The sequence below is a fragment of the Drosophila obscura genome, unplaced genomic scaffold (genome assembly GCF_018151105.1).
Source record: "Drosophila obscura isolate BZ-5 IFL unplaced genomic scaffold, ASM1815110v1 contig_14, whole genome shotgun sequence".
NCBI lineage: Eukaryota > Metazoa > Arthropoda > Insecta > Diptera > Drosophilidae > Drosophila > Drosophila obscura.
In genome coordinates this window covers 552,035-576,255 of record NW_024542724.1, presented here as the reverse complement: position 1 = coordinate 576,255, position 24,221 = coordinate 552,035, and the positions used below count along the sequence as shown (strand labels likewise).

The following is a 24,221-nucleotide window of genomic DNA, read 5'->3' as shown; positions in this document are numbered from 1 at the left end:
GAGACTTGGTTACACATCGCCCGCCAGCATATACACATACACATAAGAATTTAAAATCCAAAAATAATTCGTCACGGCGAAGGAACATACATACCCTACACATATGAATGATAGAAGAGATCTGATCTTTTGGATCTCCTACTCATGCCCTCACATCGCCGAAAATATGATAATGCAGAAGCAGCTAAAGTACTCGGAACAAGTAGAGGACTTGTTGTCCTTCAGCACGGTCTCCACCGATTTCTGGATGTAGTAGCCACTGCTTAGCTCCGGGGATTCCTTACGCATTCATGTTGTTCATTAAACATTTTATATCTTTATTTTTGTTGTTTTATCAAATAGAAAATTACATACATAAACATAAATGTACTTATATTTTACGTTCCGTTATGCACGTTTCTTCTCATCTTTTCTTTTAAAATAGTTTTTGCTTCGTGGGAACGATGATCAATTTTTGGGAGCGGCCACGCCCCATCTATTTAAAATGCGACGCATCGCTGAGCTGTACGATTTTTGTTGTTGTTGTACTTTTTTTTGTTTTTGTTGCTTTTCATTATTGTATTTTCCTGGTAAGTTAGAAGCGGCTGCAGGAAGCCCAAGAGAACCGGTCGTTGCCGGGTAGAAAGCGTCGAGTGTCTGAGCCTGGATCTAGGGGGATCCCAATGTTTAAAAATATATATATTGCTGGGCTTCTAGTCACTTGTCGTATGTATTATCTGTTATATAGTATATAAAGTAATTTTGTATTTTAGGCGGATTGTACAAAAAATACTTATATAAATATTTTTGTTGTCAGGAGCATCTGTTTTTTTTTTCTTCTCTGGATTCCTACTTATTATGCTCGATGTTGTTGTGTTTTCTTGCTAACAGAGATACTTAAATATATATTTTAATTGCTTATGGAGAAAGAGGAGTGCACCCAAGTCCATCAAACATATTGTCTTCTAACAATATCTTCAATGTTCTTCATGGCACAAATACAAAATGTGTGTGTTATGTGTGGGTTGTTCTATGTATGTTCTATATGTCATACAAGATCGATATCAATCGGTCCATATATACCAAATAAAGCATACAAAAAAGTAGTTTATGAATGTCTTTAAACGAAGGGGGAACGGGAACACACAAAACGTGAACATTTGAAACATTAAAAGGGAAATTGGTGCGGAAAGTTATAAAAGGGAAGCACATGTAATGGAAACGGAAAACGGGGGTTGGGAGATGGTGTTCTGACGACGAAGGATTATCGATCTCTTGGCTGGTGGAGCAGATCAACACAAATATGTTTTTTGATTAAATTATCGGCGAAACGGGCCACAAAAAATAACTTAGTATTACTACAAATCTGTCTCTGTGTGTTTTTTTTGAGTGCTGCTGCTGCGGTGTTTGTCTGTCTGTGTGATAGAGAAATCCGTGTGTGCTTTGCGCGCGCGAAAGATTACATAATGGCGCACTTCTCGGCGGACTGCTGGGGATCACCCTGCTGATGGTAGAGCTGCTCGTTGCCATCGACGGCGCTGATACTACGACGGCGACTCAGACGGGACGATGAGACATGGGTGGACACGATGCGCTTGATGCGATCCAAATTGGCTACAGTCTCGCCGTCACCATTCAGCAGAATCGTCTTGGTATTGTCGCCGGCTATCCACTTTTGTTGCTTCATCACAATGTTGGAGGGCGGCTCGTGCGATGCTTTGGTGTCCGCCGACCAAACGGTCACAAACGCATTCGCGTCGATCTTCACAGAGCGATGGAACTTGTACGTGGTCGATGGCCCGCTCTCGTTCACCATGCGCTGCAGCTGCCAGCCGCCGATGGACACCTCCTCGTTGCCCTTGTTGAAGAGCTTCACGAACTTGCCCTCCGGATCGATTTCCTTAATCTCAATATTGCCCTTGGCACTGGCCGACACATAATAGTCCGAGACGCTGCGATCCTCCGACTCGTCCACAACAGTACGCTTGCGCTTCAGTGCACCGGATGGTGTGCGGCGCGAGGGGGTGGCACGAGTACTGCTGCGCAGCGATTGGCTGAAGGACTGAACGGTGGCCGTATTGGCCGGGGTGATGTTCAGGCGATGCTCCTCGCCCATGAGCAGTTTGTCGTAGGCGGCAATTTCCAAATCCAAAGAAACCTTGATGTCCATGAGGTCTTGATATTCCTGCAGCTGCTGGGTCATCTCGTCGCGCAAACGGATGAGTTCCTTCTCGAGCAGGGCCACCTCCTGGCCGTGACGCTCGCGATCGTTGTCCAGCTGATGCTCCAGCTCGCGTATGCGACCGTTCAGCATGGAATTGGTCTGCTCCAGATCGTTGATCTTGGCATTGAGCCCGTCAATGCGCACACGAGTGGTGCGTTGCTCCTCGATGGACTTGTGCGTGGAGTTGTTGCTCCGAGCAGCGGTCTCCTGCAAGCGACGGATCTTGTCCTCGTAAAGGCTCTCGATGTCATCGCGATTGATGCGCATCTGCTCCTCATACTGGGCACGCAGATCCTGCAGCGATTGCTTAAGCTTGGCATCGTACTCGGACGAGAGGCGGCCGTCGATCTCGCTGTACTCCGTCTGGCGTAGGCGACGCGAGTCGTTGATCTCCTGCACGTGAATCTGGTCCTTGAAGGAGAGCTCCTCACGCAGGCTCTGGATGGTGTTCTCCAGATCGACGCGAGTCAGTGTCTCAGCCTCCAGGTTCTTGCGCGCCTCTTCCAACTGCTTGCGCAGGCGCTCCAGCTCCTTGAGCGCCTCCTTCAGATCATCGCAAGCCTTCTTCCGTTCGGCGGCGGCCTGATTGTATTTGTTGCTCAGCTCATTGGCACGCGACTCGTACATGCGGGCATTGCCTGGGAACGGAATGGAGGGATGACATTAATTTAGATTCAATTCAAAGCTATTGCAGCTGTGGTTGCTGCGGCAAACTCACCCTCGGCCGTGGTGCAGTCCTTGGTCTGCTTGGTCAAATTGTTCCTGAGGTCCTCGTTCTCCTCCCACAGCCGCTTGATGTCGATCTCCGCGCGAGCCTTGTCGCGTGCCGTCTCATCCAGCATACGACGCGTCTCGACCAGCTCCGCCTCATAGATGTTCTTGAGGTTCGTCGTCTCTCTGGTGGTGGTGTCGCGGCTGGTTTGCACCTCGATGGTGAGGCGATTGTTCTCCGTCTCCAGATTGCGCACGCGATCAATGTAGGTGGCCAGACGGTCGTTCAGGTTCTGCAGCTCCACCTTCTCGGCCACGCGGGAATGGCGTGTGGGACTGAGCGGACTCGCGGCCTGCTGCTGCTGCTGGGGCTGAGGTCCCACATTCGGCGGCAGTGGGGTGGAGGTGCTGCCGGGCTGCGGCGTGGCGGTGCCAGCACGTCGGGATTTGCTCGACATTTTTGCGCTGAAATGCAAAACAAGAAACACGTGAGTTCGTCTGGGTGCTTCGGATCGCGACCTCGATATTCAGCTGTTTATTTCCTATTTGTTGAAATTTTTGCGCGGAACGAACGACAAAAGCAGCAGAGGAACAGTTTGATAAAATTCCAAACGAAAAACAACTCAAAAAAAGGGAGAGTTGGAGAGAGCAATGAGCGATATATATGGTAAAATGTAATCAAACGAGTTTTCTCTCACTCACCGACACACTCTCGCGTTTTCACTCAGTCGACTGTACTAAAGCGGACGAAGAAAAAGTGGAGTGAGTGGTTTTTGTCGGCGTTTGTTTATGGGCGTGGGGTAATAGGCGCGGGTGCGGCTGTTAAACATGAATTTAACCAATTGCACGTAATCGCTTTTCATTTAATCCCGCAGTACGCTTCGTAACGCGTTCACAAATTTCCCGCAATATGGCGATTTTCATTCAATATTTGCGGCATTTTGCTGCAGATGCAGGCGGGGGGCATTTCGGTTTTGAGTGAAAATGCCGTGCACTTTTCACAACCTATTTTACCCGATTTTCTTTGTATTTTTACCTAATTTACATGTTTACATGTTGCAGAAACAAATTGGTCGACTTACGTGTGGATTAGTATAGAAAAGATGCACAAATTGGAAAATTAAATATTTCGCTGCAGGAAAAACGCGGTATTTGAAATCGGTATTTGTATTTTTTGTTGGGTTCAGCGTGACCGTGACTATAATGATAAAAAAATACCATCCGGCCAAAACATAAATACCATTAAATACCAATTCGGTTTCGAGAAATACCATTTAAATACCATACCATAAAAAACCAGGGCAATCCGGTGATCAAACGAGACTTAACACCCCTCTATTTTGTGTTTATAAAGTTGAAATTTTTACCTTTGTTAATATGCGAAAATAATACTGTTTTTAATGAGAATGCTCCTTGTAGCACTCATCCCTCAGCTCTTTACTTCAAAACAAAAAATGACCACCGACATCTTGCTCACCTGTAATGCGATAAAATATGTTGAAGTTACTAAATTTACCAGGAAGTTGTTCTAAAATACCCCTATGGTACCATGCAAAGGTTAACATATTTATTGATTGAATCGTTTGGCCATAAATTAGAGTATTCAGTTTATCTAAATCTAGCTCGTTGGCCCTGTTCAAGCCGGAATCCGAGTTTAATCTTTACCGATATTTACACCAATTTCCTCACAAGATGTGGCAGTGTGCGAAAAGGCCTATAGTGCATCGTTTACATAATATAGGTTCTTGAAACAAAAGCGGCCAAACTTATTCGTGAATGTATGGGCTAAATGTGACATTGTTGCTGGTCAACCAGTTTCTTCTTCCTTTTGTATACCATTTTATCTTCTTCTTTTTTGCCTACTTCGTTGTTGGGCTTCCAGATTTCCATTCAAAGCGATTCGGTAATGAAACGGATAGCAAAATTGACATGGTTTTACCACCAACAACGACATCACATTCTGTTTTATATGTTTAATTTATCCCGGTTCTGATACCTTTTTATTGGTAACAATGAACTAAAAAGATTCGTTTATGTCTTTAAAAAAGACTGGCTAGTTTCTACGGATTAATTGATCCTGAAATTACAAACAGGTCCAACTAGCCAGTAATATCCAATTCCCAACGTATCAAAATCGTTGCATCGTGCCAAAGTTGCACAACAATGCTGCTAAAAACAATCCCCATGTTTCTGAATAGTTTTGCGATACAAATCAAATGTATCTAACAATAGCAACAAGAACCTTCATTCCATTCTCTTATATACAAAAAAAATTACTGTCCTCAAATTACGATTTATATACAAATTTGTTTTTGTATTTTTTGTTTGTTCACTGTAGCCAATCCAAACTATCATGATCACGCTCGCAAAAAGGCGATAGTAGAGGCTAGCAGGAAAACATCGATACTATCGATAGTGCCCTCGATGGTTTGACACCTCTATTTTCGACAGCCCTGCATCATAGAGCAGTCAAACGATTGATAGTTGAGCCATCGATAGTTTTGAATGTTTTAAAAAAAAACAATCGATACTATCGTGATAGTATCGAGCTCAAATAATTATTAATTATTCATTTTTTTGTTGTTGATATTTACTAGTTACTAACCTGATTAAATAGAGCGGGGCTAAGCTATTTTTTTCTCGGTTTCTGAGGTTCCAGTCCCACTCGACAAAACAAATCAAGTGAAATATTTATTTTTCCATATATGTACATTTGAAAATGACCGCCAATCTCATTTAGCTCACAAAAATATCGATATTATTCGCTCCCAAATCGTGGTGGTTTTTCAAAATTCGCTCTCAATTCGTGGTGGGTTTTTCAAATTTGCTCTCTTTTCAGTGGTGAAGAGAGCATTTTTGTGGTGACTTTCCCCTCATTTTCATGGTGTGAGAAACATGTTCTTAAGATTCATTGTTGCGTCATTCCATACGCGTTCCCGTATGATACATTTGATTTGTATGGGAAAAATTTCCGCAACATGGGGAAATGAAGTAGCAGCATTGTTGTGCAACTTTGGCACGGAATGAGCAACAATCGGCATACCCTGGGAAAATGGATATTATGGACTTGAGATACTGTTTGTAATTTCAGGCTCCAATTAATGCCGAAACTAGCCAGTCTCTTTTGTAAAGACATAAACGAAATTTTTTAGCTCACGGGTACCAATAATAGGTATCAGAACCGGGATAAATGTATATATATAAAACAAAACATATGCATTAATAGGTAAAAAACATGTCAATCTAGTATAAAATCATAAATAATGTTTCAATGGAAATTGGAACAACAAAATTAGCATCAATTAAAAGAAATAAGGTATACAAAAGTACATACGCATAAAAGAAACTTGGTTGACCAGCAACACTGACGTAACATTTAGTCAACATTTACGTTTTATGCTTTGGCCGCTTTTGTTTGAACCTTATTATGTAAAAAATCGAATGAAAAGGAGTTCTGAAAACTAGCCAATCCTAAACAATATTCATTGAGGAATTGGATAAAATTCTTTTTTTAGTGCTGAGAGGGCCATCTATCTAGTAATATTAAACTGAATATCAAAATTGACGAATTTCATATCACAAAATACACGGATGGCGCCCGCAGCAACTACGAATTGCAGGAGTCTGGTAACGCCACAAAACGACGACACATTCGTTTTATGTTGTTTTTGTTTGAACCTTAATATGTAAATAATCCAATAAAAAGGACTTCTAAAAACTAGCCAATCCTAAACAAAATTCATTGAAGAATTGGATAAAATTATTTGTTTAGGGCTGAAAGTCCCAGCTAGCTAGTAATATTAAACGGAATATCAAAATCGAGAAATATCAACGTTGAATGTTTTGAAAAACCAATCGATACTATCGTGATAGCTCTAATAATTATTAAAAAGGCATTGAAACCTTTTAGGAACTTGTCCATTGTAAAAATTAGATGCGACCTGTCGATGATTTGTTTATAAATGTGTCTTCGTATCTTCTAGCAGACAATCCAAACATATTACAAGCGCAACGACTATCATGATAGTCTCAAAACCATCGATAGTAGAGGCTAGCAGCAAAATATCGATACTATCGATAGACACCTCTACTGCATCATCACGTCGAACGTCGAGGTTTTTTTTTATTGTGGTCGGAAAATTGATAAAAAAGCGAAAACTCGTGTGAAATAGGTGAGTAAATGTTGCAGTTAATGTGCCATATAAAAGAACGAACTTATGTGGTATTTCGTGAAATTTTGAAATACAGTTTACGTGTTTTTCTGAAAAACAAGATGGCGGATGGTACGCCGGCACCGGCCCCGCAAAAAGCGGCATTTTTTCGTACAGAAAAACACATGTAATTTACGCGGCTTTTCCCTCTTGATTTTCCTGCAGCATTTGAAACCTATTCTGTATTAAGCGACTTAAAACAAAGCCAAAACTAAACGAAAATGGCCGATAATGAAGATCTTCTCGACTACGAGGATGAGGAGCAGACTGAGACCACTGCGGTCGAGAACCAAGAGGCGCCAAAGAAAGACGTCAAGGGCACCTACGTCTCCATACACAGCTCTGGCTTCCGTGATTTTCTGCTGAAACCAGAAATATTGCGTGCCATTGTCGACTGTGGCTTTGAGCATCCATCCGAAGGTATGTACTCCTTTACACTCTATTGCCCGGTACAGTTTTTCACAATATGCACACGTAATTGCAGTTCAGCACGAGTGCATTCCGCAGGCTGTACTCGGCATGGATATTCTCTGTCAGGCCAAGTCCGGTATGGGCAAGACGGCTGTCTTTGTGCTCGCCACGCTGCAGCAGCTCGAGCCCGCGGACAACAACACCTGTCATGTATTGGTCATGTGTCACACACGCGAGCTGGCATTCCAGATTAGCAAGGAGTATGAACGTTTCTCCAAGTATATGCCCACAGTCAAGGTATGTTTGGGTCGTCAAAGTAAAAGGGTCACATCTTTGGTTATACTAATCTTTGGCTACGCTAGGTGGCAGTGTTCTTTGGCGGTTTGGCCATACAAAAGGATGAGGAGACCCTTAAGAGCGGCACGCCCCATATAGTGGTCGGCACCCCCGGTCGCATTCTGGCGCCTGATACGCAACAAGAAACTGAATCTGAAGCACTTGAAGCATTTTGTACTCGACGAGTGCGACAAGATGCTGGAGCAGCTAGGTACGTTTTCTAAAGGGTTTTCCCGAACCCTAATATTCAATGGTATCTAACAATGTTCTTCCCACCCTTTCCACAGATATGCGTAGGGATGTGCAGGAAATTTTCCGTAGCTCACCCCACGGAAAGCAAGTGATGATGTTCTCTGCCACATTGAGCAAGGACATACGTCCCGTGTGCAAAAAGTTTATGCAAGATGTAAATATCAACGTGTTCATAACCCAACAACTGCTCGTACTTCTCCTCGCATCCACTGCTATCACGACAATTAGTTATTATTTTTGTAAACTCTATTCAGTATCGATACGTATCCGGTACAACCTCCTCCACAATTGCTACATAAGCCACAACACCATATTTGTAAATGGTTAAACGCGTAAACTACCCCAAACGTTCAGAGCTCGTGTGAGCATAACCAAAAACAAAAGAAATGTTAGCCGAATGACTGCCAGAAACCATTTTCTAAATGGTTAAACGCGTTGAATGCAAACGTAAACGAAATATAACATAAACCACATGCAACCTCCTGCAATCCGCGACACACATCATACACCTAATCGCAATGATTTAACAACCATCGAAACGGAAAACCCAAAACCAATATAACAAAAAAAGAAAGAAAAAAAAACGAATGAGAGCAACAGCCGTGGACTGGTTAAGAGATGAGGGACTGTATGCGACGAATGCCGCTCAACTGCAAGCTGCACACTTCACTTCACGCCGCAGAGTGATTGATTGATTGATTGATTGTCTATCTATGTCTACCGGGAGCAGTCCCGGCACGGTCCAGAGTACTACTAGTTGATGAGATATGATATGGTGGTAGCGTGGCCGTATGTAGAAATTTCTAAACATATTTTGTTGTATGTTTTGAGGCGAGCCTAGTTTTAGTTGCATTTCTTTTCACACCCCCTAATTGTTTTCTCTTTAAAATGTGCTGCGCCACATTCTATTTCCCATATATCTAGCCCATGGAGGTATACGTCGACGATGAGGCCAAGCTGACGCTGCACGGCCTGCAGCAGCACTACGTTAATCTTAAGGAGAACGAGAAGAACAAGAAGCTGTTCGAATTGCTCGATGTGCTCGAATTCAACCAGGTAAAACGCAACGAACTGCTGCGCAGCCCTCTGCTTCGTATTTTTCCCCCACGATGCTCATACACTCTGAGGTTGTTTCCCCCCTTCCGCAAAGGTGGTTATATTTGTCAAGTCGGTCCAACGTTGTGTGGCCCTGTCGATGTTGCTGACGGAGCAGAATTTCCCAGCCATTGGCATCCATCGCGGCATGACACAGGAGGAGCGTTTGAATCGGTATCAGCAATTCAAGGATTTCCAGAAGCGCATTTTGGTGGCCACCAATCTGTTTGGTCGTGGCATGGACATTGAGCGTGTGAACATTGTCTTCAACTATGATATGCCCGAGGATTCCGACACCTATCTGCATCGTGTGGCCCGTGCGGGTCGTTTCGGTACCAAGGGACTGGCCATTACCTTCGTCTCGGATGATAACGATGCCAAGATACTTAACGAAGTACAGGATCGTTTCGATGTCAACATTAGTGAGCTGCCGGAGGAGATTGACTTGTCCACATACAGTAAGTCGTCGCATCATCATTATGATATGTGTATGCAGATTTTATATCATTATGTTTTATCTTTCCAGTTGAGGGACGCTAGAAATTTTAAGAGTGCATGGGGATAGTACCACCCAATAAAAACAAATGCACATTGAATAGATACAAATAAATCCAAACCCCCCATCTTTTATAAAACACTACTTTATAACTAAATAAAAAAACCTTTCAGACTTTGTTTTGACGTACACTAATCGATATGTGTGTGTTTCCACTTGTGTTCCCCTCTGCACAAAATCCTGTCGAAATCGCAAGCCGGAACAGACTGGAATAGTTGTGCAAGCGAGCGAGTGTCCGTTTTGTAAGGACATGCGCAATGCATAGGGAGCTGCTGCTACCTCTGCTGGGCAGGGAGGGACTGGGGCTGGGGTAGGCAGCAGTGAAACGGAAAGAGGAAAACATCAGTCAGGCCCAACGCGACCCCAAAAACAGAATGTGAGGGGGAAAAATGCAAGTGGCAAACGAAAATGTTGCTAAAAAAGTATGTGAAAACCCGACGCAAGGTGAAGATTGTGCTGCTGCTGGCGATTGTGGGTCTGCTCGTAATCACCATCATTGTACTGGGCTCCACGGGCCGCAATGCTGCCATTGAGCTGCTGCTGGACGAGCGATTTATTGCACGGGCGTATCGGCCTGGTGACAAGCAGCCGCCGCAGAAGTTGCAGGAGCAAAAACAGCCGGCTGCGGTGGGTCTGCTCCAGCCGCAGCGGGAGAATGGTGTGATTGTGCCGGAGAAGTATGATGAGCATAAGATCAAGGCGCGCATCATACAGAGCCGACTGGACCAGATCAAGCAGCAACAGCAGCACGACCACGAGGCCGAGCAATCCCGCACCACCCTAGAGGTGGCCACGACAGCCGTGCACATTTTCTACACGGCCCCAGTGCCCTGGTACAAGTCCAAGAAGCCACCACCACCGCCCGCTGAGCATCCATACGATGTGCCCCTGACGACAACACCCAAGGCGGTGCGAATACTCAACACTGCCTTTTACCCGGCTCTGGGTCTGTACAAGCCCAGCGTCTCGCTGCTCTCCCAGCACTTTGAGAACATACGCAGCTGCGGCATTGGCGTGCTCATACTCAGCTTTACGGGCAGCGGCTCGGGCAAGCCGGCGGAGACGGCTCTGCTTCATCAGATCATTGACCTGGCCCCGCAGCACAATCTGACTGTGACCTTTGAGCTAAGCGTGGCCGGGAATCAGAGTGTGGAGTATGTGCGCCAGCAGCTACAAGAGATTGCGACCTTTGCCAGCCTGCCTGGTTTCTATCGGGTGTGGAGTCAGTCGAGAGGGGCCGCCATGCCCGTTCTGTATGTGAGTAATGCCTACAAGCTGAGCGACAGCCTGGGACGACTGCTATGCCGCACACCTGCCCAAGTGGATCCCGATGGACTGAGGCGAGTGCTGGATGGTTTCTTTATAGGTCACATAAGGTGAGCATGCCTCCTGATCCAGCTTCAGGTGGTAATCCAAATCTCCTCCATAGACTCAAGAGTCATGCGGATGTGATGCGTCGGCTGTGCTTCGATGGCTTCTACAGCAAACTGCCCAGCAATGGAGCTGTATTCGCCAGCACCTGGAAGAACTGGTCATATCTGAAATCCTATGCCCAGTCCTACAAAATGATGTTTGTGCCGACAGTGGGTCCCGGGTTCGCGGAGAGAAATAAGTTCCCTCGGCATGGGGACATACAGAGGCATCGCAGCAATGGACGCGTAAGTAGAGGAGGCCGAAGTCTCTTCTTTGGGTTATTTAATAGATATTGGAATACTTTCCCTTCCTTTCAGTATTATGGCGTAGCTTGGCGTTCGGCCATACTCAATCATGTGGGATTTATCAATATAGCGAGCTATAACAATTGGCCTGATGGCAGCCAGATTGAGGAGGTGATGCCGCGTGCCGGTTTTCTTGACTACAATCCCGGTTCGCGGACCAAGTACTTGGATCTCACGGCCCATTGGGTGGGAAATTTTCTAAAGACGCGCCAGGAGGCGGCGGCTGCAGCAGCTGCCCCCGCCTCGCCACAGAACTGCTATGAGCTCCTCAATGGGACAATTTGCTAGGGTTCGTTCACACGAAGAAATCTTCCATATATGGATAATACTAGTGCAAAGTCGGTATTTACTTTAGAAGCAATATATATCTATAGATTGCAGGAAACACAATTACTTTCCAAATCAAAAATACATAGCCATATATCGGTCAACTATTACTTACAATTTATATACACATACATATATATAGAGAGAGATCAAGCAATATATCTTTAAGTAGTGGTTAGCAATTAGTACGGACTATGCTCAAATTATATCTAATAGCTAGAAGAGCCACAACATTTTTTGGAAACTTTATTAGCTTTCGATTATTGTAACAATAATAAGAGGACGGGACGAAGGAAGGATGAAGAAACAACAATATCATACACATAATGCCATGCCATATTATATAGAAAATCAAATGAATGAACAAATTATCTATGTTATATCGGGATATATACTAAAAACACTTGTTAAACAATTGGTACTTGACAAATTTTAACTTTATTACCAGTAAAAATATATTATTAAATTACTTTATCTAAGCTTTAATAGTTTAGTGCCAAAGCAATTATTATTATTTATTTTTATGGGGAGCATCCTGCTGATGGCACTTAATTTTCATTCCGGAAATTTCAACGGAAGCGAATATCCGATATGGAATGTGTTTCATGTCCCTGTTTTTGTACTGTCATTAAAGCTGTCAACTGTTCCATTCCACCCATGCCATGAGGGTTCGTTCCATTCATTGACATTTTGTTGCTGCTGCAGCTAGAGAAATTACATTACATTTCGTAAAGGTTTTTTGCAAAATGAATTCATTTCAAAGTGGCACCACTGCCCCGGCAAAAGTGGCAACAGGACGTCGCCAGCCACGGGCACCAAAGCCACCAAAGGATTCCACCGTCAAGGGATGTGCCTGCAAGCGTACCTCTTGCATTAAGAATTACTGTGACTGCTATCAGTCAATGAGGACTTGCCATGAGTACTGCAAGTGCCTTGGTAAGACAATCAGAAAGGGTTATCCATTTTCCCCAAAACCATTTCCAGCTCTACCTACTCCACCACTCAGATTGCAAGAATACTGTGGAGCGTCCCGTGGTTACCGACAATCCGCCAAAGAACTCCAGAAGGCAGCGTGCCTCGGCCGTGGCTGCCAAAGCCGAGGCTGCAGCCGTCAAGGCTGGCCTGAAGCCGGCTATCACACCGGTTGCTGTGGTTACTCCGGCCAAGGTTATCATACAGGGTAAAAGGAACCAGCCTGGCGATCAGCCCATCATTCCACTGGGAGTGCGCACAGCACCGAAGTCCACGCCTATGAAACTGCTGCCGAACAAGCCACGTGGTGGTATGCCACAAGTGCCGGTTACGTTGCAAATGCTACAGTCGCAGCATCAGTTGAAGCATTTACCAAATGAAGCTCCCCAGCATGTAGCCCCCAAGTTTCGTCCCGATCAGGATACGTTGATGAGCCAGGCCACCATGCCTGAGAGCCAGGCATGGAGTGGATCTCCGCCTCAGTCATCGGCAATGATCATCGCTTCGCCTAGTAGCTCCAAGCCAAAGGAGCCAGAGAAGGAGAACAAGGATGAGAAGACACGCAAGGAACTCAATCTGTTCATACAGCCCATCAATTCGACACTGCTACAGTGCATGATGGTCCAGGCCACAGAGGCGGAGCAGCTGGGATTGAATGAGATACAGGTGGGCCAACTGGTACTTTGCGAATTCGTCCAAGGCCTGAAACTCATTTACGCTACCTCCTGTGGCAAGAAGGCGGGACAGAAATGATTGCTATGTGATTGTATTTACGATTTACAAATAAATGCATAATTTTCAAATTAAGAATTAATCAAGTCTTTTGTGGCAGCCAAAACATAGCCCTGAGCTACCAGTCGGGCGGATGAAAGATCAGCTCCGTTACCAGCATGTCGCAGCTGTTCCTACGCTGTCCCCGACTCGATCCGGCTACTGGTGTGGTCTTGTGCCGCTCCAATGGCAGTTCATTGTCACTGTCGCTTTCACCCTCGGCCGTTGCCGCATCATCCTCCTCCTCTGTATCGGCCTCAGCCTCATCATTCGCAGGGCGTCGCTTGCGTCTGGCTCTGGTCTTTGTTGGCTTTGCAGAACGATATTTTTCCCAGAATTCTGATGGCTGTGCAAAGTCAATGTAGCTGGGAAAGCGCATGGCCAAAGCCTGGCACATGCTGTCAAAGGAATGTTGTAGTTCGGGGCTCATAACCGATTGAAGGTTTCTATGTGTTTCCTCCACATAACGCAGACAGCGCTCCAATTGTTTGAGCTGCAGATGGGAGGAATTTGAACTGATTCTAAACTGATTTCTATATCAAACTCACTGGCTCCTCCAAGTCCACACGTTGACGTCCACGTCCTCTCGCTGGGGGTGCTCCCGCTGCTGCTGATGTTGAAGGATTTGGTGCTGGTGGTGCCTCTGATTCCTGCTCACCTTCATCGCTGTTCTCACCATCGGGCCGGGCACCTCCTTGCTGTCTGCTTTTACCCTTGGTGAGGTAGCAAATGCGACGCATAATGAAGAGAAGGTCCTGTATGACGGCCAAGGCGTCGGGTGAACCCACAAATGCTTCATCCTTGCTTTTCTCTAAAAAGACAGAAACATCAGGATTCAATGGGAGACAGAAAGAGCTACCTTTAGCTTACCCGCCAACAGCTTCAGTTGTCCAAAGTACAGCAGCAACGTATTTTCATCTATCGTGGACATAATGTGGTTATATAGCAGTCGCCGACTTCTGACCATCTTCTGACCCTTCAGGGGCGACTGGTAGCGGGTATTAATCGGTTCCACACCTTTCTGATAAGCCTGCCCATTGAGATAAAAAGGGGATTCCTTGAGGCAATGAACAAACACGGTCTTCTCGTACAGCCTTTTGTAGCGTATGAAGAATGCATCCGCCTCGCGCGCCACCTCAGCGCTATCGTCCACCAGGGCGGAGAGCATGGATATGAGAATTGGTCCCTTTAGCTTAATAATGCCCGAGAGTATCACATCCTTCACACAGCGGAATGTGCGCACGCGGGTCATGGCAAACTTTGAGTGCATCTTGGCTAGAATGCACTGGAAATTGCGTTCCAATATGTTTGGGTGTTTCTTCCCCAGGTCATTGAGGGCTATGAGTGTTGTATTGATGATTTGCGGCCGGTCGTTCTTAGTCAATATGATCTGATATAGATCCGATACTTCGTTGGCCAGACGATGCTCCCGCAGACACAGGCGGCCCGCTATCACGATCATCCAATTGGTCATGCGTTCGTTTTCCGTATCGAACTGGGACTCTCTCAGCTTGGTGCACTCTCGCAGGTACTTGAATACGATCTCCTTGATGCGTGTGTCCACGGTCAGCGGCAGCATTACCAATATTTCCGTGTATGTGCCCAACAGGCACTGCAAACGCGTGTGTTCCTCCTGGAAATTGGTAGCGCTGGCCAGAATGCCTTCCGTGAGATCATCCAGTAGAGTTAGCTGCCAGTTTGGAGAGGCATCTGAGTCAGCGGACGGCCCCTGACTGTCGGACAAATGGTGGATTTGATTGATCAGATTCACGGCACTCGAAATGAGACCCAGCCAAATGTTGCCCGTGCGCAGGGCCCCGAGAAGACGCTGAAAGAGCTGATTCAATGCCGATTTGGAGAAGTTGGACAGACAGCAAATGATTAGCTGCAGGGCCAGCACTTGGTTGGCCTTCATGTTGTACGAGGAGAGGCCATTGAAAATGACAATCAAAGCATCCATGTTGTTGGTGATGCGGCTGGAGAGGAGCAGCAACAGGGCCCAGGCATCGGTGTCCGTTGATGTGGATAAATGCGATATGATTACATTTATCAGCTTGGGTCTGTAAGGAATGGAAGATTGTACAGATTCTAGGGTATTTGTTTGAGGAAACCCTTTGCTTACGTGACAATAGTTTCCCTTTCCAACAGCATAGCGAATCGCTCCTGCAGATAGGCTCGCGGCTGTGTCATCATCAGCGTACCAACAATACGCCAGGGCATAAAATGCTTTGGTTCATTCGAATACTCCATGGGTTGGATGTTCTTCAGAACAATCTGATTGAAACTCTGCAAAGAAACGAACATTGATAGAGAAACTTATGGCTCTTTAGGGGACTACTCTCACCTGAATGGCTAGCTTTTGCAGAGCCACATCCTCATCGCCAAGCAGACACGCCCAAATCCGACAATAGACACAAATCAGAGCGAAACAATTGGAGTAGGCCTCCAGCAGGGTTTCCATCAATTCCAGCGCCGCTTTGCGTACCGATGCCAGTCGGTCCACGGCCAGCAAGGAGGTTTCTCGCACGAAATTCGTGTTGTAGATGATCAGAGGATTGACCAGCACCAGGCGTTCGAGCAGAGCTATGCCCGAGGTGCGGGCAAGCCCGTTGTCCGCATCAAGGAAGCGCTGGTAGATAATTTGAGGCAGATTCTTCACCTCAGCCTCCAGTTGTTCATGTCCCTCGAAGCTGTAGGCATACTGCAGAATGTCCGGCTTCACGAAGCGCAGTTCATGCTGTTCGGCAGATGGCTCGGCCAGCGTCTCCACATCCGTGGCATCGAACTGAACGAATCGGATGCTCTCCTCGAGTATTTTGCTGGTCGTGGGCGACCCCTGCTTCAGGGCCGAGATGAGCACTTGACAGGCCTTGCGGCGCACGCTGAAGGTTCTGTCGTTGAGGCAACGCATCACTTCAGCCAGCAGCGGCACTTCGCGTGGCACTTTGGAGACATCGTAGCGAAAAATGCTCCACTCGACTTCGGTTTGTTGGAGCAGGATGCGTTCGATAAGATCTAGGGCGCGGGTTTGGATGCCCACCGCATCGTCTGCCTTTACGGCTTCCAGGAGGAAATCTGCGCATGATTTATTGCACTTGGCATAAAGAATGCTGTCGTATTTGGCCGCATAGCCAACGGCAATCTTCTCATCAGCGGTTTTCCACTGCAAAACAAAATGGCACACTTATTCGTTGAATTTTGCTTCTAGTCTTTCGTACTTACCGCCTTCAGGGGATTCGAAACAACGCACTTAATATACACGTGCAATATTTGGGCTAATATGTCGGGATATTTCTCTATAAGCTGAATAAACCAATCCGATATGTGCTCGCCACTCTGCATGTGCCCGCCCCGTCGCCCGCTGCCAATGTTCTGGGGGCTGTCCGTGAATATGTGCATGGGGAATGACTGTCGCATTAATAAATGCAGTGTGTCATAGACATCGCCATTGTGCTCGTTGGCTATTTCGCCAAATAGTTCGTAGCATTTGGCGTGCAATGCGGGAGCACCTAAAAAGCGTTACAAATTTAAATCAGTAATCGATAGCAAAACAGCTGACATTTGCAGAGTTGCCACCTCGCCATTAAAAACTAGAGGCAAGAAATTAATTAGAATAATTGTGAAATAATCAACAATTTGTTTGTTTACAGAACTCATGCTAAGCTTATTTCTGCAAAATGGAGGGGCCGCATCCAAAGGGCAGTTGCGGTACGTGGCGGCACGCCTCCTGTCCACAACAACAACAACGTCAACGCCGACATCGGAGCACTTTGATATCATCATCGGAGGCGGCGGTCTAGTCGGCACCACCTTGGCTGCAGCTCTGGCCAAGAATGACACACTGGCGGACAAGAAGGTGCTGCTCCTGGAGGGCGCTGGCGAATTTAGGGGCTTCGATGCCAGTGGTTCGTACCAGAACCGTGTGTCGGCCATCAACAAGAACTCCATCGAGCTGTTCAAGTCGATTGGCGCTTGGTCGCATATTGAGGCCGCCCGCTACAAGCCCGTGAAGCAGATGCAGGTGTGGGAGTCCAACAGCGATGCGCTCATCCAGTTCCAGCACGACAACTTTGCCAGCGATGTGGCCTGCATCATCGAGAATGATTTGATCCTCGATGCGGTCTATGCACGCGTCCGAGAAGCCGCCAATGTCCAGGTCCTAAACAAGGCCAGGATCGAGTGTGTCCGTTTGCCCAAGGATACAAACGGCAGCCACTCTGAGCTTCAGCTCCAGGATGGACGCTCCTTCTCATGCGAACTGCTTATTGGCGCCGACGGAGCCAACTCGATTGTGCGCAAGGAAATGGGCGTCGATGTCTTCTCGATGAACTACGATCGCATGGGTCTGGTGGCCACTCTGGAGCTGAGCGACGATGCCTGCGACAACTCTGTGGCCTGGCAGCGCTTCCTGCCCAATGGACCCGTGGCCCTGCTGCCCCTGAACGATAAACTCAGTTCCCTGGTGTGGAGCACCACAGTGTCGCAGGCCAAGCATCTCAAGGACCTGCCCCCGGCGGAGTTTGTGGATGCCCTGAACGAAGCTTTCTGTCGTCAGTATGCGCGCGTGGAGCTGGCTGACAAGGCTGTGCAGGCGCTCAACTCCTTCTTCGGCCAGCAAGCCGCCAAACAGCAGCTGCAGTATCCTCCCCGAGTGTGCGGCGTTAAGGATGGCTCGCGAGCGACCTTTCCACTGGGCTTTCTGCATGCCTCCTCGTATGTGTCCAGTGGTGCCGCACTGGTGGGCGATGCCGCACATCGCGTGCATCCCCTGGCCGGCCAGGGTGTCAATCTGGGATTCAGTGATGTGCGCTACCTTGTGGAGTCTCTGGCCGACGGCGCCTATGCCGGCTTTAAGCTGGGCGACAAGCAGCATCTGATCAAATACGAACGCAAGTGCCTGGCCAAGAATGTGCCCATAATGCTGGGCGTCCATGGCTTGCACAAGCTCTACTCCACCGAGTTCAGTCCCGTGGTTCTGCTGCGAAGTCTGGGCGTCCAACTCACACAGAATTTGCCACCCATCAAGAACTTGTTCATGAAGGGGGCCATGGGTTAAAAAAAAACGGGAATTTAAATTTTAAGCGTTTACAGTTTTTATAGTACGAAATAAAATCGAGTTAATCGAGTCAATGGTCAGGTTAAAAAACACTCCTTAAGAGCTATGTCAATGGTTTCGGCTTAATCATCAATTGTTCAGATTAGATACTACAGATATACTTTGTGCAAGTAGTTAAAGTTTTCATTTGTGGGGGAACTTGCTTTGTGGGACTATCTTTTTGCATTCCCTTGCTCGGAATGTTTTCAATGAAAAACTTTTGTTTGTTTTGCAATTCTCCGGGATTCACTTTCTCAGCATTCTCTTGAGCGTTTTGAGTCTAGCTTCAATTGTACTCTACTTATGTTTTAGCAATTCTCTGGCGTACTCTTTTCAGCCTTCGCTTGTGCGTGTCGGGCATCAATATGCCGGGTAATGGGAGAGCACTGGGAGCTAGGAATAATTATTAATTTTTCTATGTTTACACACATTTTGTACTTCCACAAAATATTCATATCTAGAGAGCAGAACAAAAACTTAAAGCTAATTTTTGATCATTCGTTGCTGAATAGTTTTCTGTTGGTGGATACGCTTTAAGGCACGTTTTTGGCTTTTTCTTTTAAGGATAACTTAATCTACAAACATTTGGCATGCTAAAATTCTTTGAAAATTCGTTAGAGAGCTTCTTAGAGCTCTTGGTGGCTTTTGCCTGGCAGCACATTAAGCAAACTCTCGCCCAGCTTTAACGGCTGCTCGAGTATGCCCTCGTCGCCTTTTTTGTCAAACACTTGCTCGCGATCGCTCTTCAGACGCGCCACCCCCTCAGTGGTTTGCACATTTATTTGCTGGGAGTCCTCCGTGTCCGAGATGTAGCCAGATTCTCCGGTGTAGTGTATGGGGTAGAGCAGCAGTGGGGCGGCACTCAGGGCGATAAGGTCGCGCTTCTTGAAGGCAGCGGCCCAGGTCTTGTTGGGATGGCGATCGAACATCACCGGCAGGAACTCATCAACGGGTATAAGTTTCTCGAGTGGTTTGGCCGCGAGCAGTTTAAGGGCACCTTGCTGAGAGAGGACATAGCCGAGGGTCCAATAGGAATAGCCGGCATGAACGAGACTGTCTGCATCGGCCACCCACGGCTCGCTCTCCTCCTTGAGACGCTTGCGTCCAAAGTAGATGAGATCGTACTCCACCACGCTCCTGGCCTGATTGAGTACCCGCACGGCATTGGCCCGGAAGTACGGATCGAAGCGTATGTCGTCCTCGAGGATGAGCACTTCCTTCAGTTCGAGCTGCACCATTCGCACCCAGATGCGGTAGTGGCTGAGAAAGCAGCCAATCTCGCCCATGGTCATGGCACGATGATGGTAGGGATCCTCGTAGCCGGGCAGGAATCGTATGCCCATTTCATGCACACGATCCGCGTTGAGTTCCCTGCCATCGACGGCGGGAAAGTGCTCCACCTGCAGTCCGATTTCCTCAAACAGATTCTCCATCTTTTGCCGTCTTTCCGGCCGACGGTCCAGATTGATCATAAAAATCTGATCGAGGGTCAGCTTTGTTTTTTCGGGTTTCGTGATTAGCTGCTGAAAGTAGTCCAGGACGGGCGGCACTGCACCCAAATCGCTGACCATGCTGGATCTTAGGTTTAATAGCATTTGCAGGTCCTGGTCGAGGGTGTCCCCTGGCTCCAGCGGCTGCAGGATGTAGCCAAAGACCAGCTCATTGCAGACATATAGGGGAATGCCCGAGCTATTGGCAGACATGGCAAACACTATGATATCATCCGCGGGGCCGTCATAGAGCGGTTCTATCTGTTCATTCTGCTGCATTTCCCGCAAACGCTGGCGATCAAAGGTGAGATTCCGGGACCCCTTGTGGTTCATGTCCACCAGAACGGCCGTATGGACCATGGGCACCGGGAAGCTGCCCTGCTTCTTCACATGATAGATCTCCTTGTACTCGTCGGTGCGCTGGTAGTAGTACTCCTCCGTCATGCCGCACCAGAAGTTCGAGTACAAGCTCTCCGACAGCAGCATGGGCGCCACAATGGGCAGCCTTAGGGCTGTGAGCGTACGCAGTGCCTGCTGTGATGTTAGCAAAACATCGGCGTCGAGGAAAAACACAAAGTCAGCCCAAATATCCCGCCCATAAGCGAAAGCCTCCTCTTTCAGGGCAATCACATGCTTGAAACGCGACACCGTCCAGTCGTAAGGGGAGCTCTCGTTTTGATAGCCATGCGGCCCTTCGCTGTCAAAGTCGTAGTTCACGCTGTGATAGAGATCTCCCGAGTGTTTCAGCCACTGCTTTAGCAGATCAATGCTGTCATCGCTGCTGTGATCACAGCGAAGCCTGGGTTGAGAGCAAATGGGTTGAGAGAGAGACTCATTCAAATGTTGTGTTGCTTACCAAAAGGCTATGCGTTCCTTGGGATAGTCCTGCTGCTCCAAGTAGCTGAGGAACATGGGCAGAATGTGCGCCTTGTTGCGCACCAGCAGTGCCACCAGCACTGTCGGTGGCTGATACTCATTTTCCACAACCTCATCCTCGCCGTAGATGCACACAAAGGCGCAGGCCAGGAGGAGGCCAAAAAACACTTGCTTCTTCAACATTTCCACGTCATTAGATGCCACACATTGTCGGTGGTTCAAGGAGGTCACACTCGCACACGCACTATCTTCTGCCACACAGCGGAAGCAGCGTCTGTTCTGTTTCGACTGATGCTGGAGAATAAGAGAATTCTCTAATCTATTTATAAACGACGAGCGTTAAATGTCCCAGCGGCGAGCGTCCAGCCTCCCTCCTCCTACCCCTCCTCCAGCACAACAGCAATATGACGCTCTCTCAGGCGATAACATATCTATCGCTCTCAAACTGCAACAAAACAGCTGTTTTGTTTGTGGGACGTTGGAATTTTGAATGTATTCAGGATTCTAGAACAGAAGTAAGTGTACATATATATTCCTGACCCGCATGAAACAGAACAGATATGGTTTATAGTTTGTATAGCTCGCTTGTTTTGCCCGATTTTAGAATACGGCTCTTGTGTTTTTTCTTTGCGCGGCATCAACAGGGATTTGAGATTACCCTGTTATCCAAAAATATTTGTTGTGATACAACTTGACATTTTAATCACAGAAAAAGAGCGTTTCCCTTGCGAATTTTGAAAGAAAAATGTAATCCGTTCAATGAATCAATTTTCTATCAGATTGGCCAATTTGTAAAAGTTTAATTTTATTACATAATTTTTAGATGAAAAAATGTCTAACAAAATTATTGGAACACTTAGTTTTTAATGGGCCAATGTCTTGTAATATGCCAGATGGGCATCTGACCATCACTTTTTTTTTGGTTAGGGACAAGGGTTCATTTCGCCCTTAGTTCTAGCTCTGTTAAACCACCCAATTATTAATATTAAAGTGCCTGCAATGGTCGCCAAATTTCATAGATTAAATACATGAGAGAAACCAACGAATCTCAGAAGAAAATAGTTCAAGGCAATTCGTAAGCTTAGATTGAGCTGAGAATTACAAAGAGATGCAACCGACTTGTATTCGGAGCATCGTTCAGCTGCTCAAAAGGGCTTCAAAATGATGAATTTCGAAACGCACAAATGCTTTCTTTTTGTATTTTTCTATGGCTCTGAGTTTTATTTGATTAAAACAGATCATTTTGTTTCTCAAAACCAAATAAACATTTGAAATCACAATTCTTAGATCCCTCTTCTTGCATTATTTTAAATGAAACCCTCAAGATTTCGTTAACGTGCAGAGGTGTTGGGCACCTTCTTGCTCAACATTGATGCTCGTTGTCAATTGATTAATGTAACAAATATTTATTTCTTTTCAACAAAGGGGTAAGAAGTGTATTCCCTATGCAGTCGCCGCATGGGGCTTGGCATAGCTGGGGAAGTTCAGTTTCAGACCCTCTTTGGCCTCAAAGAACGTATAGGACAGGGTGATGGTGTCGCAATGCTCTAGCGCCGGATCTAGGGTAATTTCGGGGTCAATGTAGAAGAAGACGGGCATGTCCACCTCCTCGTGAGGGTTTAACTGCTGCTCCTCGAAGCAGAAGCATTGGATTTTGTTGAAATACGCGCCAGCCTCAAAGGGGATCACATTGTAGGTGCTGATGCCAATCACGGCCTTGTCCGTAGGATTTCTGGCCGTGTAGAAGGCCAGCGCGGTCTCGCCGGGCGCCACTTTGATCTCGTATTGCTGCGGCTTGAAGTTCCAGCGCATGGAGGAGCCAATGTCCGCATTGAAGCGTATTTTGAGCACACGATCGTTCACCTTCACCATATGCTCCACCTTTTCGGAGTCGTGACCCTGCGACGTGGTGCCTCCGTAGCTGTATGCTTGGCAGAAAATGCTGTACAGCGGCACTGCCGCATAGCTCAGACCCACAATGAGCACTCCTCCGGCTGTGATGTAGTACAAAGTACTCTTGAGCCGCAGCTTGCGCGCTGCTGCGCCTGGTGAATCGGTAGATTTCATCCGGAAGCGGCATGGCAAAAGTTGTTGTGGTCGTTGGCCACTGTGATGGGGCGTGAAGGTGCTCCTCAGCAGCTGCTGGCACTGCCCACGCAGGCCGGAAAGGGTGCGCAGCATTTAAAACTATTCGTCCGGGGTGTTCAGGAAGTAAATCCTAGTTGTTTTCATCTAAAAACCACTGTTTGTATAATCTACCTATGCACTTGCTACGTTTTAGTGAGTACACACCAAGTTATATCAGCTGTTTGGCAATATACATTAAAGTATCGGACTATCGATTGTCATTTGGCGCGCAACCATTGGGCAAGATTAGACTTAAATTTTTGTTTTGAACTTACGTGCATTTTGATAGCCCTTTTGGAAATTCATGTAGAGAATCTCCAAGAGACAGCGGATAATCTTGTCCCGTAGCTTGAGATGCTCCTTGAAGTGCACATAGCGAAAGACCAGCTTCAGATCATCGCAAATCGTCAGAAAGAGCATCCAAATGGTGTCGGCAAAAACGCTGCGGTTCGCATTCTGCTCCAGCAGACTAAACAGCTTCAGCAACTGCTCGATGACGTCCTCGTCAAAGATCGCATAGCGCTTGGCTCCCGGAATGGTGAGCGTTAGCAGGTACGTGCTGGCCGCATTCAGGGACAGCTGCAGGTTAAGCTTCTGATTGAGCACGTCGGGAGACGCTTCCAGAATGTGCGCGGGCGGAATGGAGATGCTCACGACGGTGTAGATGTACGAGAGAAATGCACTGGCCGGAGAGACGCTTATAATGTTCGACCAGTTGTCGTGGGTATTGCTATAGCTACTGTTGCTGTCGTGGCGCATCGAACGAATAACGCTTGCCAATTCGCGCAGGATCTGCAGTTGGCTCTCCTGCTGGCGGCCGTCTTGGCCACACATCGGCAATGACCAGAACTGGCGGGCGCGCTCACTGCCCTCATCCGCACTTGCTGCTTCGCCGTACAGCCACTCCTCCACATCGACCCACTGCAGGCTCGGCACATAATTCACGCTTAAATCACTAAAAATACGGTTCAACTCAGACATTGTTTACATTTTTCTGCTACTGGCACTATCGATAGTCGATACAGCGACACGAAACAAAACAGCTGTGAAACGAAAAACATATCGAGTAC

General features: G+C 46.9%; 8 protein-coding genes across 9 annotated transcripts; 4 read left to right on the top strand and 4 right to left on the bottom strand.

Annotated features, from left to right (window-relative positions):
• Nucleotides 1–300: 300 nt before the first annotated feature.
• On the bottom strand, nt 301–4,103 carry LOC111075461 (lamin Dm0). 2 transcript variants are annotated; one of them, XM_041596329.1, is made up of 3 exons: nt 3,997–4,103; nt 2,922–3,379; nt 301–2,841 (listed from the first exon to the last, which is right to left on the bottom strand). In XM_041596329.1, the coding sequence occupies exons 2-3, from the start codon at nt 3,370–3,372 to the stop codon at nt 1,439–1,441; spliced, it is 1,854 nt and encodes a 617-aa protein (XP_041452263.1). In that variant the 5' UTR covers nt 3,373–3,379; nt 3,997–4,103; the 3' UTR covers nt 301–1,438. The 2 variants fall into 2 exon arrangements, with proteins under 2 accessions (XP_041452263.1, XP_022224443.2); XM_022368751.2 differs by lacking the exon at nt 3,997–4,103 and having other exon boundaries at nt 2,922–3,489.
• A 2,897-nt stretch (nt 4,104–7,000) lies between these two features.
• Nucleotides 7,001–9,907, top strand: LOC111075503 (ATP-dependent RNA helicase WM6). The gene is given in 9 exon segments (XM_022368822.2): nt 7,001–7,086; nt 7,291–7,545; nt 7,610–7,833; nt 7,899–8,000; nt 8,002–8,083; nt 8,160–8,278; nt 9,049–9,180; nt 9,275–9,677; nt 9,746–9,907. Coding segments are annotated over 8 exon segments (1,275 nt in total). The 5' UTR covers nt 7,001–7,086; nt 7,291–7,346; the 3' UTR covers nt 9,760–9,907.
• A 169-nt stretch (nt 9,908–10,076) lies between these two features.
• On the top strand, nt 10,077–12,297 carry LOC111075500 (glycoprotein endo-alpha-1,2-mannosidase). The gene is made up of 3 exons (XM_022368818.2): nt 10,077–11,151; nt 11,205–11,433; nt 11,506–12,297. The coding sequence occupies exons 1-3, from the start codon at nt 10,184–10,186 to the stop codon at nt 11,779–11,781; spliced, it is 1,473 nt and encodes a 490-aa protein (XP_022224510.1). The 5' UTR covers nt 10,077–10,183; the 3' UTR covers nt 11,782–12,297.
• Nucleotides 12,298–12,479: 182 nt separating this feature from the next.
• On the top strand, nt 12,480–13,588 carry LOC111075504. The gene is made up of 2 exons (XM_022368823.2): nt 12,480–12,756; nt 12,827–13,588. The coding sequence occupies exons 1-2, from the start codon at nt 12,567–12,569 to the stop codon at nt 13,543–13,545; spliced, it is 909 nt and encodes a 302-aa protein (XP_022224515.2). The 5' UTR covers nt 12,480–12,566; the 3' UTR covers nt 13,546–13,588.
• On the bottom strand, nt 13,549–24,164 carry LOC111075497. Its single transcript, XM_022368816.2, has 7 exons — nt 23,427–24,164; nt 16,786–17,072; nt 15,908–16,726; nt 15,686–15,849; nt 14,434–15,623; nt 14,112–14,374; nt 13,549–14,056 (listed from the first exon to the last, which is right to left on the bottom strand). The coding sequence occupies exons 1-7, from the start codon at nt 24,130–24,132 to the stop codon at nt 13,643–13,645; spliced, it is 3,843 nt and encodes a 1,280-aa protein (XP_022224508.2). The 5' UTR covers nt 24,133–24,164; the 3' UTR covers nt 13,549–13,642.
• LOC111075501 (ubiquinone biosynthesis monooxygenase COQ6, mitochondrial) lies at nt 17,105–18,688 on the top strand. Its single transcript, XM_022368819.2, has 2 exons — nt 17,105–17,159; nt 17,214–18,688. The coding sequence occupies exon 2, from the start codon at nt 17,219–17,221 to the stop codon at nt 18,617–18,619; it is 1,401 nt and encodes a 466-aa protein (XP_022224511.2). The 5' UTR covers nt 17,105–17,159; nt 17,214–17,218; the 3' UTR covers nt 18,620–18,688.
• LOC111075498 (glycosyltransferase 25 family member) lies at nt 18,636–21,415 on the bottom strand. Its single transcript, XM_022368817.2, has 2 exons — nt 21,005–21,415; nt 18,636–20,947 (listed from the first exon to the last, which is right to left on the bottom strand). The coding sequence occupies exons 1-2, from the start codon at nt 21,205–21,207 to the stop codon at nt 19,285–19,287; spliced, it is 1,866 nt and encodes a 621-aa protein (XP_022224509.2). The 5' UTR covers nt 21,208–21,415; the 3' UTR covers nt 18,636–19,284.
• On the bottom strand, nt 22,413–23,313 carry LOC111075505 (cytochrome c oxidase assembly protein COX11, mitochondrial). Its single transcript, XM_022368824.2, has one exon. It carries the CDS (start codon nt 23,203–23,205, stop codon nt 22,468–22,470), a length of 738 nt encoding a protein of 245 aa, XP_022224516.2. The 5' UTR covers nt 23,206–23,313; the 3' UTR covers nt 22,413–22,467.
• Nucleotides 24,165–24,221: the final 57 nt, after the last annotated feature.

What these genes read in the sequence shown, in the direction of transcription:
- LOC111075461 (XM_041596329.1), bottom strand. Translation starts at nt 3,372, where the DNA reads ATGTCGAGCAAATCCCGACGTGCTGGCACCGCCACGCCGCAGCCCGGC. An exon ending in GGACTGCACCACGGCCGAGG is followed by an intron (nt 2,842 to 2,921) that starts GTGAGTTTGCCG and finishes TTCCGTTCCCAG; the next exon opens with GCAATGCCCGCATGTACGAG.
- LOC111075500 (XM_022368818.2), top strand. Translation starts at nt 10,184, where the DNA reads ATGTTGCTAAAAAAGTATGTGAAAACCCGACGCAAGGTGAAGATTGTG. An exon ending in TTCTTTATAGGTCACATAAG is followed by an intron (nt 11,152 to 11,204) that starts GTGAGCATGCCT and finishes TCTCCTCCATAG; the next exon opens with ACTCAAGAGTCATGCGGATG. An exon ending in GGCATCGCAGCAATGGACGC is followed by an intron (nt 11,434 to 11,505) that starts GTAAGTAGAGGA and finishes CCTTCCTTTCAG; the next exon opens with TATTATGGCGTAGCTTGGCG.
- LOC111075504 (XM_022368823.2), top strand. Translation starts at nt 12,567, where the DNA reads ATGAATTCATTTCAAAGTGGCACCACTGCCCCGGCAAAAGTGGCAACA. An exon ending in TGAGTACTGCAAGTGCCTTG is followed by an intron (nt 12,757 to 12,826) that starts GTAAGACAATCA and finishes TCCACCACTCAG; the next exon opens with ATTGCAAGAATACTGTGGAG.
- LOC111075501 (XM_022368819.2), top strand. Translation starts at nt 17,219, where the DNA reads ATGCTAAGCTTATTTCTGCAAAATGGAGGGGCCGCATCCAAAGGGCAG.
- LOC111075498 (XM_022368817.2), bottom strand. Translation starts at nt 21,207, where the DNA reads ATGTTGAAGAAGCAAGTGTTTTTTGGCCTCCTCCTGGCCTGCGCCTTT. An exon ending in AAGGAACGCATAGCCTTTTG is followed by an intron (nt 20,948 to 21,004) that starts GTAAGCAACACA and finishes CTCTCAACCCAG; the next exon opens with GCTTCGCTGTGATCACAGCA.
- LOC111075505 (XM_022368824.2), bottom strand. Translation starts at nt 23,205, where the DNA reads ATGCTGCGCACCCTTTCCGGCCTGCGTGGGCAGTGCCAGCAGCTGCTG.
- LOC111075497 (XM_022368816.2), bottom strand. Translation starts at nt 24,132, where the DNA reads ATGTCTGAGTTGAACCGTATTTTTAGTGATTTAAGCGTGAATTATGTG. An exon ending in TTTCGAATCCCCTGAAGGCG is followed by an intron (nt 16,727 to 16,785) that starts GTAAGTACGAAA and finishes TTTGTTTTGCAG; the next exon opens with TGGAAAACCGCTGATGAGAA. An exon ending in TGCAAAAGCTAGCCATTCAG is followed by an intron (nt 15,850 to 15,907) that starts GTGAGAGTAGTC and finishes GTTTCTTTGCAG; the next exon opens with AGTTTCAATCAGATTGTTCT.